The 17,375-nt window shown below is 43.3% G+C and overlaps 1 protein-coding gene across 1 annotated transcript; it reads right to left on the minus strand.

Moving 5' to 3' along the window:
• Window positions 1-3,347: 3,347 nt before the first annotated feature.
• RPS15 (ribosomal protein S15) lies at window positions 3,348-13,855 on the minus strand. Its single transcript, XM_087703283.1, has 4 exons — window positions 13,757-13,855; window positions 10,222-10,307; window positions 8,329-8,563; window positions 3,348-3,515 (listed from the first exon to the last, which is right to left on the minus strand). The coding sequence occupies exons 1-4, from the start codon at window positions 13,757-13,759 to the stop codon at window positions 3,402-3,404; spliced, it is 438 nt and encodes a 145-aa protein (XP_087559409.1). The 5' UTR covers window positions 13,760-13,855; the 3' UTR covers window positions 3,348-3,401.
• Window positions 13,856-17,375: the final 3,520 nt, after the last annotated feature.

A 17,375-nucleotide genomic window follows, 5' to 3' on the forward strand; every position in this document is an offset into this window, starting at 1 on the left:
ATCCGGACCCTTACTACCCTCCCGGCCTTCCGCAAAGCCACCAAGTCCTGGTTGTTCCAGCAGGCTGGGGGGAGCTGAGAAGCATCTACCTCCATAGAAATTGTGAATGTTGGTTTTGTTTTTAATATGTTGTCTTTGTCTTGTTCCCCCCTTTCCCTTGTCTTTTGTGAGCCGCCTGGAGTCCTCCGGGAGTGGGTGGCATACAAGACAAATAAATAATAATAATAATAATCTTAAAACATGACGTTGGGCAACTCAAGTTTAAGAGAACGGTTGTGCCAAGCTTGGCGGGGAAATCTGCATCTGGCCGGAGTTAGCTGGCACAGGTGCAGGGAGGGGCTGCTGTTTTCAGGCTCAGGAACCCAGAGGCTCCCCTTTAAGACCAGATGGGTCTGGGCTCCTGCTCTCCGGACTGGCATCGAGTGTGGCCTCCGACTCGCATTTGGGCTTAGCTGCTGTTGAGGATTTTCACTGAGGAGACCACCTCCAACCAGGGCCCTCCAGAGGACTGGTCCCCACAGAATGCTCTGGGCTTGGCAGGTTGCAATCCACCAGGTTTGGCATGGGAAAGGGTTGACCCCCAGGGAAGAAATTGGTGGGGAGACAGCACTCCCCCCCACTGGAGGGCATCTGGACAAGACCAGGCTTGGCAGAAGACGGATGTAGGAAATGCTCTGTGGGGTGTCTTCCCCATGACTCTATTTGCATCCAAGTATTTTCAGGAAAGACTTTAGCTTACACTCCCACACTGGAGGGCATCTGGACAAGACCAGGCTTGGCAGAAGACGGATGTAGGAAATGCTCTGTGGGGTGTCTTCCCCATGACTCTATTTGCATCCAAGTATTTTCAGGAAAGACTTTAGCTTACAGGAAAGCCAGTCTTTACACACCTGGCAGAGGTGCCACCCCACAATTGCCTGGGGATCAGAGACTCTCCCTTTCTCTTCCTCTGTATTGGCAGCACACAAGTTGTGCCACCTTCAAGTGGAATACTTGAATAACGATAGACTGTAAGCAAATACAGATGTGTATTGTTATGGGAATTTCATAAATTGACTGGATGTACAATAATGTTTAATTTAATTAGTTTTGTTTGTACTGGAATATATGGTGCCCAGCAGAGGTGGGCTGCTCCCAGTTTGGCCAAACCAGTAGTGGTGGTGCGGGAGGCTCCACCCACCTGCCCGGACACTTCGCGTGTGAATCGGTAGAACCAGGATTTGCAACCCACCTGACATCCAGGTGCCACACTGCTCACGCATTAATTTGACATTTTTATAAAATACAATAACTTTTTTTTAAAAAAGGCGATTCCACCAAATTTGAGATACGATGGCCAAGGGGGAAACTCCTTTCCCAGGCTTCATGTAGGTGTGAGTGCCTAAATGGAAGCCAAAGAAGGAAAGACCAATCCAGATTGGATCTCGAAAGATTCATGGAAGCTACAGGAAGGTGGTGCTGGAAAGACAGCTGGGAACGTTTGGGATTGTGGAGAAGACCCTGGGTGCTGTCTGAGGAGACCCAAGACGACGTGGGCCAGATGGGAGTGGACCAGGGGAGAACGTCTCTGGGGGCTTCCCCTGGGCAAGAGAGGGGGACTTACCTTGAGGAGGGACGACAAGGTTTCGAACGCCTTAATCTGCAGGCAATTCCCAATCAGAGGCAGAGGAGTGGGTCCAGGAGGCAGCCCTGTGGGGTGTCTTCCCCACGACTCTATTTGCATCCAAGTATTTTCAGGAAAGACTTTAGCTTACAGGAAAGCCGGTCTTTACACCACACCTGGCAGAGGTGCCACCCTACAATTGGTTGGGGATCAGAGACTCTCCCTTTCTCTTCCTCTGTATTGGCAGCACACAAGTTGTGCCACCTTCCCTACACTTTGGGGGGCAAAACACCTTCCACATTTGTTTCGCAGGACTGAGGCCATGTCCATCTTGCCAGTTGTTTAGATTGCTCCTAAGTGTAAATGCACCACCAATTTTCGATCATTCCCAGACAAAGTTCACGACTTACGACGGAAATGCCAGGCTCCCTCGGTCATAAGTCAAGGGCTTTTGATAGGCCTGAGCTTTGCTAGCAGAAGCCCACAAGCCCAAATGCAAGTATGGCTAGGCAACTTGACTTCCTTTTTTTTTTTTTGGCCTTTAAAGATGGTCCTTAAAAAATAAGAAATCCAAGAAAGTCCAGTTGCCTCCTGAAAAAGCACCTTTGGGACAACCATGACCTGGATGAGTGAGAATCTCTACAGACCTACAGAGCCCTCCTTCTTATGAAGCTGCTTGTTGCTAGTTGCAAAGTCGTGTCCGACCCAACGCAACACCATGGTCCATGGGGTTTTCATGGCAAAGATACTGGAGTGGGTTGCCATTTCCTTCTCTCCAGTGGATCACTACTGCAACATGCTCTACATGGGGCAGCCCTTGAAGAGCATTCGGAGACTTCAGCTTGTCCAGAATGCAGCCGCGCGAGCGATCGTGGGTGCACCTCGGTTCACCCACGTAATACCTATCCTCCGTGAGCTGCACTGGCTGCCTATTGGTCTTCGGATACGCTTCAAGACACTAGTCGTCACTTATAAAGCCCTTCATGGTATTGGACCTGGGTACTTGAGAGACCGCCTGCTGCCAATTACCTCCAATAGACTGATCAGATCCCACAGATTAGGCCTCCTCCGAATTCCATCCACCGGCCAATGCCGACTGGCAACTACCCGGAGGAGAGCCTTCTCTGTGGCTGCTCGGACCCTCTGGAATGAGCTCCCCGTGGAGATTCGAACCCTCACCACCCTCCAGGCCTTCCGCATAGCCCTTAAAACCTGGCTGTTCCGACAGGCCTGGGGCTAAAGAGCTGTTGCCCCCGTCTCGAATGGTATGGTTGTTGTGTGTTTTTTAAATTTTGTATTGTTATGTCTTGTCTTTTTTATTCCCTTGTCTGTACCCCCTTCCCTGATTGAATTGTGAGCCGCCCTGAGTCCCCTTCGGGGGAAAAGGGCGGCATACAAATGTAATCAATCAATCATTTTGTCAGAATCCTCTGCTATGACCTGTCCATCTTGGGTACATGGCAAAGTTCATCGCTTCATTGGGCTATGCAAGCCCCTTTGCCACAACAAGTCAGTAATCCAAGCAGCTGCTAACAAGTAGACAAATAGGCAGCTTCCTGCCTGTAGAAGGAAAATTCAAGTCGTATTTGACTATATTCCTTCTGCCCTTAATGGAGAAAAAAAGTTCATGTTATATTATTGTTCTACTCCTCTTAACTACTATAAGAATTGATAATCCTGCAAACTCAAAAGCAGGACTGAAGTGAATCGGGGCCCTTCCTAGTCAAAGATGAGACCAGCCAGCTGTTTGGGAAATGTTTTTATTTACACATAAAAATACCCTTCCCCAAAACTCTCCTTATTTCAGAGGAATGAACCGAGAGGAGTGGGTGGCCCCGATTCCAGGTCGACCGTGTTTCACCGGCTTGTATGTGATGGAAAATTCTCCCAAATAGTGGCCAATCATTTCAGGCTGAAAGAGAAAAAAAAAAATTAAAAAAAATAAACGTAAAGGTGAGTCTTTCAGGAAGAAAGTAGGAGAAAAGTGTGTTAGGAATATAATTCTAACAGTTGGGTTGGCAGTATATAAATCATGTAACAATGCTATACCTGTTTCTTTAAATCATACTGTAAAATGTGATTGGTTGCTGTTTCCCTCAATCGGCCATAAGAGGGAGCCAGAATGACTGTTAGCTCTCTGTTAGATGCTGGGCTGATCTGATCTGAGTGTTTTTGGAAACTGGCTGTGAGAAAGTGCCGTGAGCTATTATAAGTTTTGCTCCTTATAGGCACAACGTAACTCGCTTGTAGAATGAAGGGGGCAAACATTACAGGCCATGGCTCGAACTATGATAGCTGATTCAGGTTTGCCGGAAACACTGTGGGGTAAAGCTATGATGTGTAAGTAACCATGTTTTAAGTAATGTGGTGAATACAACAACCGGTGAATTGCCATTCACTAGGTGGCATGGCAGAAAACCAGATCTGAGTTACCTACATACATTCGGAGCCCCAGCATGGGTGCATATACCATCACAAGTGAGATTGAAAGGGCAACATAGAGCTCGACAGTTATTTTTTTGTAGGATATGAGGCTAACCTTAGATCATTTAGATTTTGGGAGAAAGGAACAACTAAGGTTCACTGTAGCGCTAGTGCTAAGTTTATAGAACATGTGGGGTGGAATAAATTAGAACCAACTGATGAAGTAATTATCGACACCCAAGTAGTCCCTAATGATGAGGTAGGAAAACCAGTAATGAAAGAAATTAAGGTAGAAGTACATGATGAACCAGAAGAACAAGAGCAGGTTATATAGGAGAGTCCACTGGTGAGTCCTGAAATACCTAGACGTTCAACTTGTGTAACTAGACCACCTGACAGGTATCGGGCGTCTATAGCATGTCAGGCAAATAAGGTTCCTGTTATTACCAAGAATTAACAATATATCCAACTGAGGAACAGAAAGCTTGGAAAGATGCAATGGAAAAGGAATTAAAATCATTGCAAGGGTTAGAGGTGTATGAAAACGTAAACCAGGTAAACATGCCATTGGATGTAAATGGATTTTTAAACTTAAAAATAGTGTAGATGGGACTGTAACTCATAAATCCAGGTAAGTTGCACAAGGGTTTGCTCAGTCAGCAAATGATTATGATGAGGTCTTTGCGCCTAGTTTAAAGGCTACGACGTTATATGCAGCATTAGTGTGGGCAGCTAAGAATGAATATATAGTTAATCATTTAGATGTAGAGACAGCATATCTTCATGCACCGTTGCAACATACTATATATTTACAGAAGCCTGCAGGATTTAAAACTGATAGTAAAACTGATTGCTGGAGGTTAAAAGAGAGTCTGTATGGCTTGAAGCAATCAGGATATGAACGGAATCAATGTATAGTTAACTAAGATGGGTTTTAAAGCTGGCATGGCTGATCCATGTTTGTTTAAGAAAGAAAGTGATGGTGTGATTTCATTGCTGCTATTGTTCACTGATGACATAACATTAATAACTGAAACTGAGCAAGAAGCTATAAGGATTATAACACTGTTAAGGACGAAGTTCAGTATAAAACATCTCGGTGAGATTAGGCAATATTGGTTGCTGGTTTACAAATAGTTAAAACTAGGGGAGGATACAAAATCTCACAAACCGAAAAGATTAACCAGCTACTCAGAACCTTTAGGATAGAACTGGGTAAACCAGCTAAAACTCCAATGGGTCAGGAATTAAGCCACAATGATGTAAAAAGCCCTGTGTTTGATAAAGGTATTTATCAATCATTGATTGGTAATTTATCGTATCTGAATAATTGGTCAAGGCCCGACAAAGCATATAGTGTAAATCAATTAGCCAGGTTTAATGCTGAACCTACTGAAAGGCACTGGCAAGCTGCTAAGAGGATATTAAGATATCTTAAGCAAACGTTGCATTATGCATTGTATTTAGAACCTAAGGATGATCTGAGCTTGATTGCATATGCTGATGCAAGTTTTGCTACAGATGTGTCTACACAGAAATCAACATCAGGGTTTGTTATATTCCTGGGAAAGGCACTAATTAAGATGGCGGTCTATTAGACAAAAATATTTAAGTCTGACTATGGAGACTGAGTTCTCATGTCTGTCATTATTATGTACAGATGTAGTTTATTATAAACAGCTTCTACTGGATATGGGGATTGACATACGAGGGCCTATTGTAGTTTACGAAGAAAATCAAGCAGCAATTGAGATGGCATCCAATTTTCCTGTAAAAAACTAGGTCAAAACACACTGATATAAGATATCTGAATGTAGGGCAAGGTGTGAATAGTAAATTAGTTTCACTAGAGTATTGTATGACTGAAGATAAAATCGCAGATCACTTTACCAAAGCCCAAGGTAATATAAAGCATGAACGTTGTTGCGAGGAATAGCAATAGCAATAGCAATAGCAGTAGACTTATATACCGCTTCATAGGCCTTTCAGGCCTCTCTAAGCGGTTTACAGAGAGTCAGCATATTGCCCCCAACAATCTGGGTCCTCATTTTACCCACCTCGGAAGGATGGAAGGCTGAGTCAACCCTGAGCCGGTGAGATTTGAACCGCTGACCTGCTGATCTAGCAGTAGCCTGCAGTGCAGCATTTAACCACTGCGCCACCTTGGCTCAATACGGATTAGGATTGTAAAATTTATATATTGTCCTATCCAAAGGGGAGAATGTTAGGAATATAATCTAACTATTGGGTTGGCAATATATGAATCATGTAACAATGCTGTACCTGTTTCTTTAAATCATACTGTAAAATGTGATTGGTTGCGTTTTTCCTCAATCGGCCATAAGAGGGAGCCAGAATGACTGTCAGCCCTCTGTTAGATGCTGGGTTGGGTTGATCTGATCTGATCTGAGTGTTTTGGAAGCTGGCTGTGAGAAAGTGCTGTGAGCTATTGTAAGTTTTGCAACTGCTGGCAAACTTTGAGTACCACGCTGATTATATGATACTGTGGACCATGTTATTTGGATTATCCCTTAACTGAAAGACGCTGATGACTGACTGTCTTATCCGTGTATGACTTGGACTGTTTGATGGACTCTGATACCTCTATTTTCCACGAAACTAAAAGCCTATTTAAACTGTAGTGTCTTTGTATGCTGGTTTGTGTTCTCCAACAACACTCTCATAACGCTTCTCTGAACGTACTCGCTCTCCCAACGGGGAGCTTACCTAACGAAGTCGTTTTATAAATTGTTATTATTGTTAGTTGCGAAGTAGTCCCTGACTCATTGTTACCCCATAGACAACATTCCTCCAGGCCTTCCTGTCCTCTACCATCCTCTGGAGTCCATTTAAGCTCACGCCTAAATGATTCCATCCAGCTACCTCATTCTGTCCTCTATCTTTCTTCTTTTACCCTCCATCGTTCCCAGCATGAGGCTCTTCTCCAGGGAGTCCTTCCTTCTCATTAGGTGGCCAAAGTCTTTGAGTTTCCTCTTTAGAAGGATCTGGCCTTCTAAAGAGCCGTCAGGGTTGATCTCCTCTAAGACTGAGTGGTTGGATGGCCTTGCAGTCCAAGGGACTCGCAGGAGTCTTCTCCAGCACCAGAGTTCAAAGGCCTCCATTGTGCGTTTCTTACGATCCAACTTTCACAGCCACACATTGTAACTGGGAAAACCATAGCCTTGACTATGCATCAATTTATAATTTATAAATTAAGCAGCAAATAGGTATTACTCATACAAAAGAAATGTCATTTTCTGTTAATTCAAAAAACTCATTAGCTTCAAAGTTAAAGTACAGGTAACCCTCAACTTACAATCATTCTTTTAGTGACTGTTCAACATTACAACAGTATTGAAAAAAGTGACATATGATCATTGCAGCATTACCATGGTCACATGATCAAAATTTAGATGCTTGGCAACTGGCATGTATGTATGATGGCTGCAATGTCCCCGGGGTCATGCGATCTCTTTTTGCGACCTTCTGACAAGCAAACTCAATGGGGAAGCCAGATTCACTTAACAAGGGTTAAAAACAAGTGCAGTCATTCACTTAACTGTGGCCAGAAAGGTTGTTAAAATGGGGCTCAAGGGACTTAACAACTGTCTCGCTTAGCAACAGAAATTTTGAGTTCAATTGTGGCAGTAAGCTGAGGACTACCTCTATGTAAAGAGAGAAACCCCCTCACAACAGTCCACAAGATTTATTGTCTAAAAGGATTTCGCAACACGGGATGGATTTGGAGGGGAATTAAGTCATTCAAATAGAACAAACTGTGAATTTGCTGTTATGGTCCAGTGAACACATTTCAAAACTTGTAATGAACACAGCAAACTTGTTAAATCTTGCTGATCTTGTTTACAGATGGTGGGATTGTAAGATAGTCAGCTGACGACTGAAGCAACCTATGCTGAATAAAATACATTGATTAAATCAGGCATTCTGTCTTTCCAGGATTTGGTGCAGCTGCCAGATCATTTCAAACAGAATTTTGTTTCAACGGAGCTTCTCCCTTTCATTGCTCATATAAAGTTTCAAGGTCTAAATTGGTGTGTACAATTCTGGCAATTTTTAAGACCTGTGGACTTCCACTCCCAGAATTCCCCAGCCAGCCAGACTTAAAAGTTGTCAGGTTGGATACCTGGGGTCGAATCCCAGCCACAACTGATGTCCCGCTTCCAACAGGGGTAAAGGAATTGCACCTTTTTATCAACAGTTTGTCTTGCCTGCAGAAACATGGCTCATTTGTGGAGGTCTAAAATGAATCCCTTCCTCCCCTCCCAGCCCGATTCCCTCACCTTTATCTCCACTTGGTTGAAGGTCTTTCCATTGTACACGCCCACCATGCTGCCCACCATCTCCGGAAGGATGATCATGTCGCGCAAGTGGGTCTTCACCACTTCTGGCTTTTCCATGGGAGGCGCGTCCTTCTTGGCCTTGCGGAGACGTTTGAGCAGCGAGTGCTGTTTGCGGCGGAGGCCACGATTCAGCCTCCGGCGCTGGCGGGCGCTATACAACTGCATCAGCTGCTCACTGGAAAGGAGGAAGAGAGAGACTCTGTCAGGTCAAAAGTGATGCCTGCTATCCAACATGAATTAAGTTCAAGGAACCATGCGAGGTAGAGAAAAAATCATTTCCAATTGGAAATTGGGTGGATCTTGGAATGAGAGCCAAATCATAGAAGGGGGAGATGGATCTGTAGGATTAGAGCAGGCACAGGTGGGGATGACGTGAAATATGTCATCAGTCCCTTACATTGCCACAAGCAATCTTGTTGTGACCTGCCAGCAGCCAGCAGAGCTGGCAGCAGAGTCGGACAGTGAGGAGGTTGGGGAGGAACAAGGGCCAATCCTGGGGGCTGAGGAAAACTCAGATGAGGGCTCCGCATCGGAGGCAGAGAGGGAGATAGACAGCAGTGAGGCAGAGGAACAGCTGGAGCCTGTTCCCAGTGTGCGCATGTGCAGAGCTGCCAGAAGACAAGAACAACTAAGAAAGCACGGTCGACCTCGGGGGTAAAGCCACACCTTGGAGGTGATTGGCCCCTCCCATGGAAACAAAAGAGGAAAGAACGGGAAGTGGGGCTTTTGCAGGAAACAATTCGTTCATTTGGTCAATTCAAGAATTGGAAGTTCTGTTTGTGACTTTAAGAGACTCTGTGCCAAGTTTGCCTTGACCTGCGTTTGGAAACTAGTTATCTAGCAGTGCTCCAAATGAGATAAGGTGGCTGTGGATAAACATTCATCTGAAAGACTGTTTGCTAAGCTTTGCTGACTGTGAATGAAAGTCGTGTAAAGCTTTTGCTTCTTGTTTTCTAAGGAAGCCTGGGTCAGAACAGAAATCTAAGTCCAGTGACCGACTTGAATTCCCTTAACTCTTATCTTATGCCAATTCAGGTTTGAACTTTAGCCGACCAGATTCTGGCTTGAGCAATAAATCTTTCACATGGCAACTTAACGTATGGTCCTGATCCTTTATGGGTCAACGTTGAAGCTGACCTGACCAAAGCCATCTTGGAGCTTCAGTGTTGCCACACTGAAGCTGAGGGATAGGGAGGGGGGAATTGAGATAGCTGGGACTCTGTAGCCAAAACAAAATACTTTCTCTTGGGAATCAAGGACATTCTCACACCTGGTCAGAGGAAGGAGGGGTGATGTCACCAGGCAACCAGATGGAGCTGTGATTCGGCCATGTGACTGTTTAGGCAAAGTGAAAAAACTTTTATTTTTAATTAGGTGAAAACCATGGGAACCCCCAGAGTCGGTTTTCACCAGATGTGTGCCAATATGTTATTTCCAATAAAGCTATCCTTTGAGGAATCCACCTGCCTCAAAGTTTTGCTTGCTATGGATCTATTACTCGGGACCTTGACATTGTGCCTGACTGGATCACTGTCAACACCTCCAACTCTTACAAGAAAAGTAGAACTCTTCCCAAATTATCCATGAGACTTAAAATAATAACACCATCAATAATGCAATGATCATCATTCTCTCCAATCAACACCCAATTCAAGATTGTCAAGAAATGTTTTTTTATCCAGATTGTGCTTCAAAGTTCTACTTCTGGAACAGGTCTATCTTTTAAAGCCCCAAGCTCCTCGCTAAACAGGTTCAGACCGAACCTTCTTCATTATGCTGGCTGCCAAATCTGAAGTAAAGGAGCAGAGGTGGTTAAATGAGAGGAGATCTTACTAAGACATGTCGAGGAGCTGGTCCAGGTCAACACCTCGGTAGGTGAATTTCCTGAAGGTTCGCTTCTTCTTCTGTTCCACTTCCGCCTGTTGCAGAAAAACACACATAATTGCATCCTGAGATACGGAGAAGCAGTAAGATAAACTGGACCTCTATGCACTCCTTTGTTTTTAACACCAACCTATTATGTATCTGGTCAAAGATGCCTTATGATTTAATAAATTCAGTCAAGTGCAATTTATTCAAGCCAGAAATTTATTCAAAGTAAGAAATTATGGCTAATCACACTGTGTGGGACTGGAGGCTAAAGCAGGAACTGGGTATATCTAATCTACTGAAAATAAGGACTAGGGGTGACATAATTGCAGTGTTCCAGTATCTCAGGGGCTGCCACAAAGAAGGCCGTGCGTGCGTTCGTGTGTCATATTCTCCAAAGTCCCTGAGGGTAGAACAAGAAGCAATGGGTGGAAACTAATCCAGGAGAGAATCAACCTAGAACTAAGGAGAAATTTCCTGACAGAGAGAACAATTAATCAGTGGAATGACTTGCTTGTAGAAGTTATGAATGCTCCATCACTGGAGGGTTTAAAGAAGAGATCGGACAACCCTTTGTGTCTGAAATGGTGTAAGGTTGACTAGAAGAGCATCAAAGTCCCTTCCAACTGTTATTCTCTTATTCTGTGAGCTACACACCCCACTACCAATATGTCTACAGATAGCTGATTTACATTTGTTTAACTATTTGTTATGACAGTGCTTTAAAATGTTATTTATGACTGGTCCTCCCACATTCAACTGCCATAGCATCTCTGGTCACATGAACAAAATGTGGACACTTAGCAACCAGCATATATTTATAATGATTGCAGTGTTCTATGTTAACATGATCATCCAGTTCCCAGGAGGCTTTCAACGAACAAAAACCAATGGGGAACCTGGATTTATTTATAGACTTCCATGATCTACTAAAAAATCAGGCATAACTGACTTAATGTCTATTGCTTAGCAACGCAAGTTCTGGTTCTTAACTGTACTGATAACTCTATATTCCTCACCTCCGTCATCTTCTGCTATTCCTCAACTAAAGACCCACTTTCTTGCCTATCCATATAATCAACTTCCAGACTATTTTCTTATTAGTTATTATGCCTGGCCCAAATCCTGTGCCCAGATTAGCAATGGCAAAGCCATCATGTACTTTTCACATTCATTTTTAATTCAGTTAAGTTTTATTGTTATGACTGCAGGTTGTGGCATCACAAAACATAAAAAGAAGACTTTTTTTAAACCATTCATGCCTAACAAGGATCATCTTATTTAGTTACAGCTTATTAATATCTCCAATCAAAGCTGAAAAGATCTCAATGGCACATACTTCTTATATTGTAAATTCAGATTTAAAAAAAACCAAACAATGCCGCATAAATAATAGACACAGAATAAACCAGAAAGGGGGAGAGACAAAGATACCTACACTAAGTGGATCCAAAATTAAAATACTATTCCTCAGCAGAGGGAGCAGTCATAACAACATTGTGGCCTCTGGGGGCTGAAAGAAGAGTTCTTTTAACAGACTTCCTACAAGCCAGGAAGGGAAGGCCATCCTGATATCTAGGGGCAAACTATTTAATATAGTTTGTAAGCCACTCTGGAGTTAAAACAGCATACAATTTCACAAATAATGAATACTGTCAGAAATAAAGAACATTGTAATATTCTAGAAAGAGTGCAAAGAACAACAATAAAATGACTGAGGTCTGGAGACTAAAATGTATGATGAACAGTTGCAGGAACTGGGTATGTTTAGTCTAATGAAGGGAAGGACTAGGGGTGACATGATAACAGTCTTCCAATATTTGAAGGGCTGTCATAGAGAAGAGAGGTTTCAAAGCACTTGAGGACAGGACAAGAAGTAATAGGTGGAAGATTATCCAAGAGAGATCTAACCTACAACTAAGGAGAAATTTCCTGTCAGTGAGAACAATTAATCAATGGAAGGTGATTAAATAGAAGCTATAGCTGCTCCATCACTGGAGATTTTTAAGAAGGGAATGGACAGCCATTTGTCTGAAATGGTATAGGATTTCCTGCCTGAGCAGGGGGTTGGACTACAGAAGGGGTTCCCAACCTTTCAGACCTTAGGGAACACAAAATTCATAATTTTAAATCCTGTGGACCATTAATATGCATTTTTTTAAAAAGATAAATAGTATTTAGTGCAATATAAACAATGCAAATACGTATTTTTTCTCTGAACCACCAAATTTTTCTCACAGACCACCAGTGATCCGTGGATCACTGGTTGGTGACCATTGGACTAGAAGACCTCCAAGGTCCCTTCCAATTCTGGTATTCTGCAGGGGATGTAGAAGGTGCAATTGAGAAGGTTCCAGAAGTTGGTTGTCCTTGAGAGAGAGCATGAAATGCCCCCCCCCCCAACGTTATGTGTGTGCTCCCACACATGTGCAAATTGGGATGAGATCATCCTACAGGCATGGAGATCTTGAGCCATGAAGAGATAGACTAGATAGAGATAGAGAGTTGGAAGGGACCTTGGAGGTCTTCAAGTCTACCCCTTTGTTTAGGCAGGGAACCCTACACCATTACAGGCAAACGGCTGTCCAATCTCTTCTTTAAAAACTTCCAGTGTTCCAGCACCCACAACTTCTGGGAGGCTACAACATTGGAGGTTTTTAAGAAGAGACTGGACAACCATTTGTCTGAAATGACATTGCTAACCATTATCTTTCAGCTCAACAAATCACGCGGGACAGGCTCTCCCATCACTCCAATGGAGCCACATTCTGGCTACACTCCCCCCCCCACTTTTCCCACCCACCCCAAAAAAACCACGAATGCAATTTCTTCCTCCTTATCTCCCCTTTCCACAAATGCTTGCGCGTTTCGGAATTATTTCCAATCGGGAAGGAAATCCACATAATACAGGGGAATACGCAGAGGGCCCCAACGTGGGATGGATAACCAAAAGGGAAGAGATTCAGAAGGCCAGGCAGGAAACCCCCTTGCTATAACTGCCACCCCACTCCACCAGCCAACGTCTCTACGGGCCGCCAGCAAGCTGCGAATTCAAGTACTAAAATGCTATTAAAAGGCTCAAGCAATCCAATTCAAACCACGTGCATTGTGAGCAATTTATTCATTCCTTCATTGCAACCTTCTTTTTCTGGCTTTGGGAAAATTGATCATGCTCAGAGGCACTGGCTTTTTTCCCCAGCCTTTTCCGGATCTCTCCAGATATGCTGCTCTGGGGCTTTTATGACAGCCCTTCTCCCAAAGGGTCGTTATGGCAGGATATGCTAATCCTGGGCCCACACATAATGCTCGCCAGCCATTCCTCCGGTTTTGGCTAATCTCTCTTCCATTTTCTCCTCCTTCCCGTCCAGACCCTTCTCACCCTCTTCTCCCATCCCTTTTTCCACGACTAAAGCGACCCAAAGGCCGCCCTTCCTCTCTCTCCCGTCGGATGGATACAGATTTCAAAGACCGAGCAGAACCCTCACCAAATAATACGCACCATCTTAGCCGCAGTCTTCTTCGAGAAAAGGCCGAATTCTCGCGCGACCCAGCTCTTGATATCGCGAGAGCCACCAGTTCCGGTCGCACGAGAATGACGACTTTCTCGGGTCTCTTTCTTTCTCTCCCCCCCCGCAGCTTTGAAGCAATCTCTTCCGCCCACAGTTGGGAAAGGTCGTGATGCGCATGCGGAACTTCGGAAAAGAAGTTTAGGTAGAGTTACTATTAGATGGTATTGTGCTCTTTTGTTTTTTTAACCACTTCGATTCCTCCATAAGACAATATCGTCTTAATGGAAAATAAAGCATGGCGAATGGAATGTTTTTTTATTCACCATTTGTATAATTTAAGACACCGGAATGCTTATTAGAGAAAAGGTTTAGGACGGTTTTATAAAATCTGTCGGAATGAGGTTTTTAAAACGCTACTACCGGGATTTAAAAAAAAACAATTTGGAAGTTTGATTCAGCTGTGGTCTTTTTGAGCCCCCGATGATAGAAACCAACTAGGGTTTTTGCATTCATGCAAGGGGGGCAAATTTATTTATATACTAGCTAGCCGATAACCCAGCGTTGCCCGGGTATTTATTTATAGGGAGAAAACATCTGGACCAAAAGGACTTTCCCCCTTAACCAGAGGGAGCCCCCTTGTGGAGTACCGTGAAGCCGTCACCATGGCAACTCTACTGCACTGTACAGTAGAAGCCATTTTATGGCACAAGCTGTATCTTAATAGAGCAAACATCCCAAGGGGTTTTATGCCTGTCTTATTCCCACAATATTTGTTTCCAGAGACTAAGTCATCTGTGTACCAAGTTTGGTTGAAATTGCTCGAGGCGTTCGAGTTATGCTCACACACACAAATACACACAAACGTGTGTGTGTGTGTGTGTGTATTATGTATATGTGTGTGTGTGTGTGTGTATGTATGTATGTATGTATGTGTGTGTGTGTATATATATATATATACACTCTCTCTCTCTCTCTCCCTCTCCATATATATATATATATATATATATATATATGGAGAGGGAGAGAGAGAGAGAGAGTTCTATGCTTTATTAAAAGAGGCAACCGCCTATTATAATGAATTCATCTTCCCTGGGACCCAAATCCCTGGGAAAATAGCCAGAATTCAAAGCCTTGGCAAAGGTTCATAGGTTGGAGTTTATAGGAAGACTTTTAGCATGGTATTTTCTCAAATTTGGCAACTTTTAACGATGTGTAGATTTCAACTCCCAGAATTCCCCGGCTCGCATGTGGAGAACACTAGTTTAAATTGCATCATTGGTTGGTACACATTATTCTCTCTCTGCCCATTTCAAAAGTATGGGTTTAAAAACTAATGTATGATCTCATTTTTAATACGTATTATGTATTAATACATATTATGTACTATTATGTAACAAATCTGTGAGGTGAGTTGGGGAATGACTGGCCCAGTTACGCAGCTTTTTTTCCAAGTCTTTTATAGTGCGGATTACATACTGGATGTATATGGCTGATAACAAGCTTAAAGCATAGTGGGGTATGGCAGTCTCCTGATATTTCCCCTATACAGGCAGCATAGGATAACTAATCATAGACCTACTTATTTTCAATAGCTTCCTTGATGCACTTCTTATGCCCTTGGTTCATAAATTATCACAACAGATCCTTGAGAATTAAGGAATTCTTAACTAGACACCTGTTGCTTCCCGACTGTAAATTTCCACTGGGATCAGCTGAAATTAACTTTGCCCTGTATCATTTGCAATAATCCCCAGGGGCATTTCATTCCCCAAGAAACTGATCTCTGCATCTATATGCCATGAACAAGGAGTTTTTTTTTTAAAAAGGCAGAAAAATACAGACCTGTATTTTCTCACAGGTTTGACTGGACAAGATCATAGCAATCTAGCAAAATGTTGATGGTACCTCCAGATTCAGAGCTAGAAAACGGTTTTTAGGCAGATAATAAGATGGTTGGAACTAATCAGGTTTCTTCTTGTTTTCTTGTGTAAGACACAAATATAGAATGAACATAGAATAACAAGGTTGGAAGGGACCTCCGAGGTCTCCTAGTCCAACCCCCCTGTTCAAGGCAGGAGACCTTGTATCATCCCGGTTAAATGGTTGTCCAATCTGTTTGAAGTCCTGTAGGATCTGGGATTAGCCAGACCTTTGGTATGAAAAAGAAACATCTGTTTACAATTCAGCAGGATGTCCAGTTGCTTAAGTGGCAGCAACTAGATGAGTAGAACAAAAGCCACTTTTAATCTGAGTGGGTGGTATTTGATTTGATGAAGGGACGCCACTGTAGTTCACCCATTGCCACATTTAGATCACTTTCTAGTCCATATAAAGCTTGGGCTGTGGTTGATCTCCACAGGGTGTGGCCATGGCAAAATGGTTTGTCAGAGGTATATCCATCTGGATTTCAGTGGGCACTTTTGGGATTTTCTCAGCAACCTAGTAGACAATCCTGCCCAAGTATCTGGTCGGGGTTCCACCACAAAACCGCGGACGACAAAATCGCGGTCGACGAAAGTGCACATTTGACGTCATCATAGCACGACGAAAACATCGCGCTGTGATCGAAAAATGTAAAAATAAAGCGAAAACATTACCCTAACCCCCCCCCAAACCTAACCCTAAACCTAACCCTTAACCTAACCCTAAATCTAACCCTAAACCTAACAGTTAACGTAACGCTAAACCTAACGCTAACCCTTAACCTAACGCTAAACGTAACCCTAACGCTCTAAACCTAACCCTTAACCTAACCCTAACCCTTACGTTTATGTGAATCGGCTTGCTTTAATTTAATTTTTATTTCAATGTTTAATTTTTTTCGTCGCGCTGTGATGACGTCAAATGTGCGCTTTTGTGGACCGTGGTTTTGACGGGTCACGTCTGGTCGGACTCTGGAAGAAAGGCAACCAAAGCTCTTGACAAGATTGTCCATCAGTGACTTCTCTGAGGGGTTATAGTAGACTTAGCACTGATGATGCTACCTAGTTTGGGTAATGAAGCTTCTGCAGGAAACCAACCAAGCTCAGAGAACACCAAGGACTCCTCATGTCAGTCCCGAGCTACAAATATTCTCCTTTATTAGTAACTTATCTCTTCACCAATTCTTGGTTTACCAAGGAGCTCGAGGAAATGCAGCAATTGATGGGAGAACTAGCTGAGAGACATTAGAAAGGAACTTCACCAAATAATGGATAGCTCATGACTGAACCTATACCATGGCAATAAGAGTGTAAGGGGAGCAAGAATCAAGATTTCTCCACCTCGATTGCTTCAAATTATGTCCCAGAAACCTAACTGCCCGCTCTCTTTTGGAAAAGAATCAGAAGGAACATCATTCTGTTGACTTCGAGCTGATGCGGGACATTCAAATTTACCTAAGGATCTTGATGAATGTATCTTGTCTTTTTATGTACACTGAGAGCATATGCGCCAAAGATAAATTTCTTGTGTGTCCAATCACTCTTGGCCAATAAAGAATTCTATTCTATTTGAAATGATGACCCACCAACATCTCACAATAGGGTCCATTTTGGAAGTACAGAAGAGCCTGAGAACTATGACTTTGGGGCTCTTTAGCATTTAATTCCATTCATCATGTGGTTTTTG

Source organism: Thamnophis sirtalis, unplaced genomic scaffold, assembly GCF_051295495.1.
Source record: "Thamnophis sirtalis isolate CommonGarterSnake01/CBP01778 unplaced genomic scaffold, rThaSir2_p1.2 scaffold_1, whole genome shotgun sequence".
Taxonomy (NCBI): Eukaryota; Metazoa; Chordata; class Lepidosauria; order Squamata; family Natricidae; genus Thamnophis; species Thamnophis sirtalis.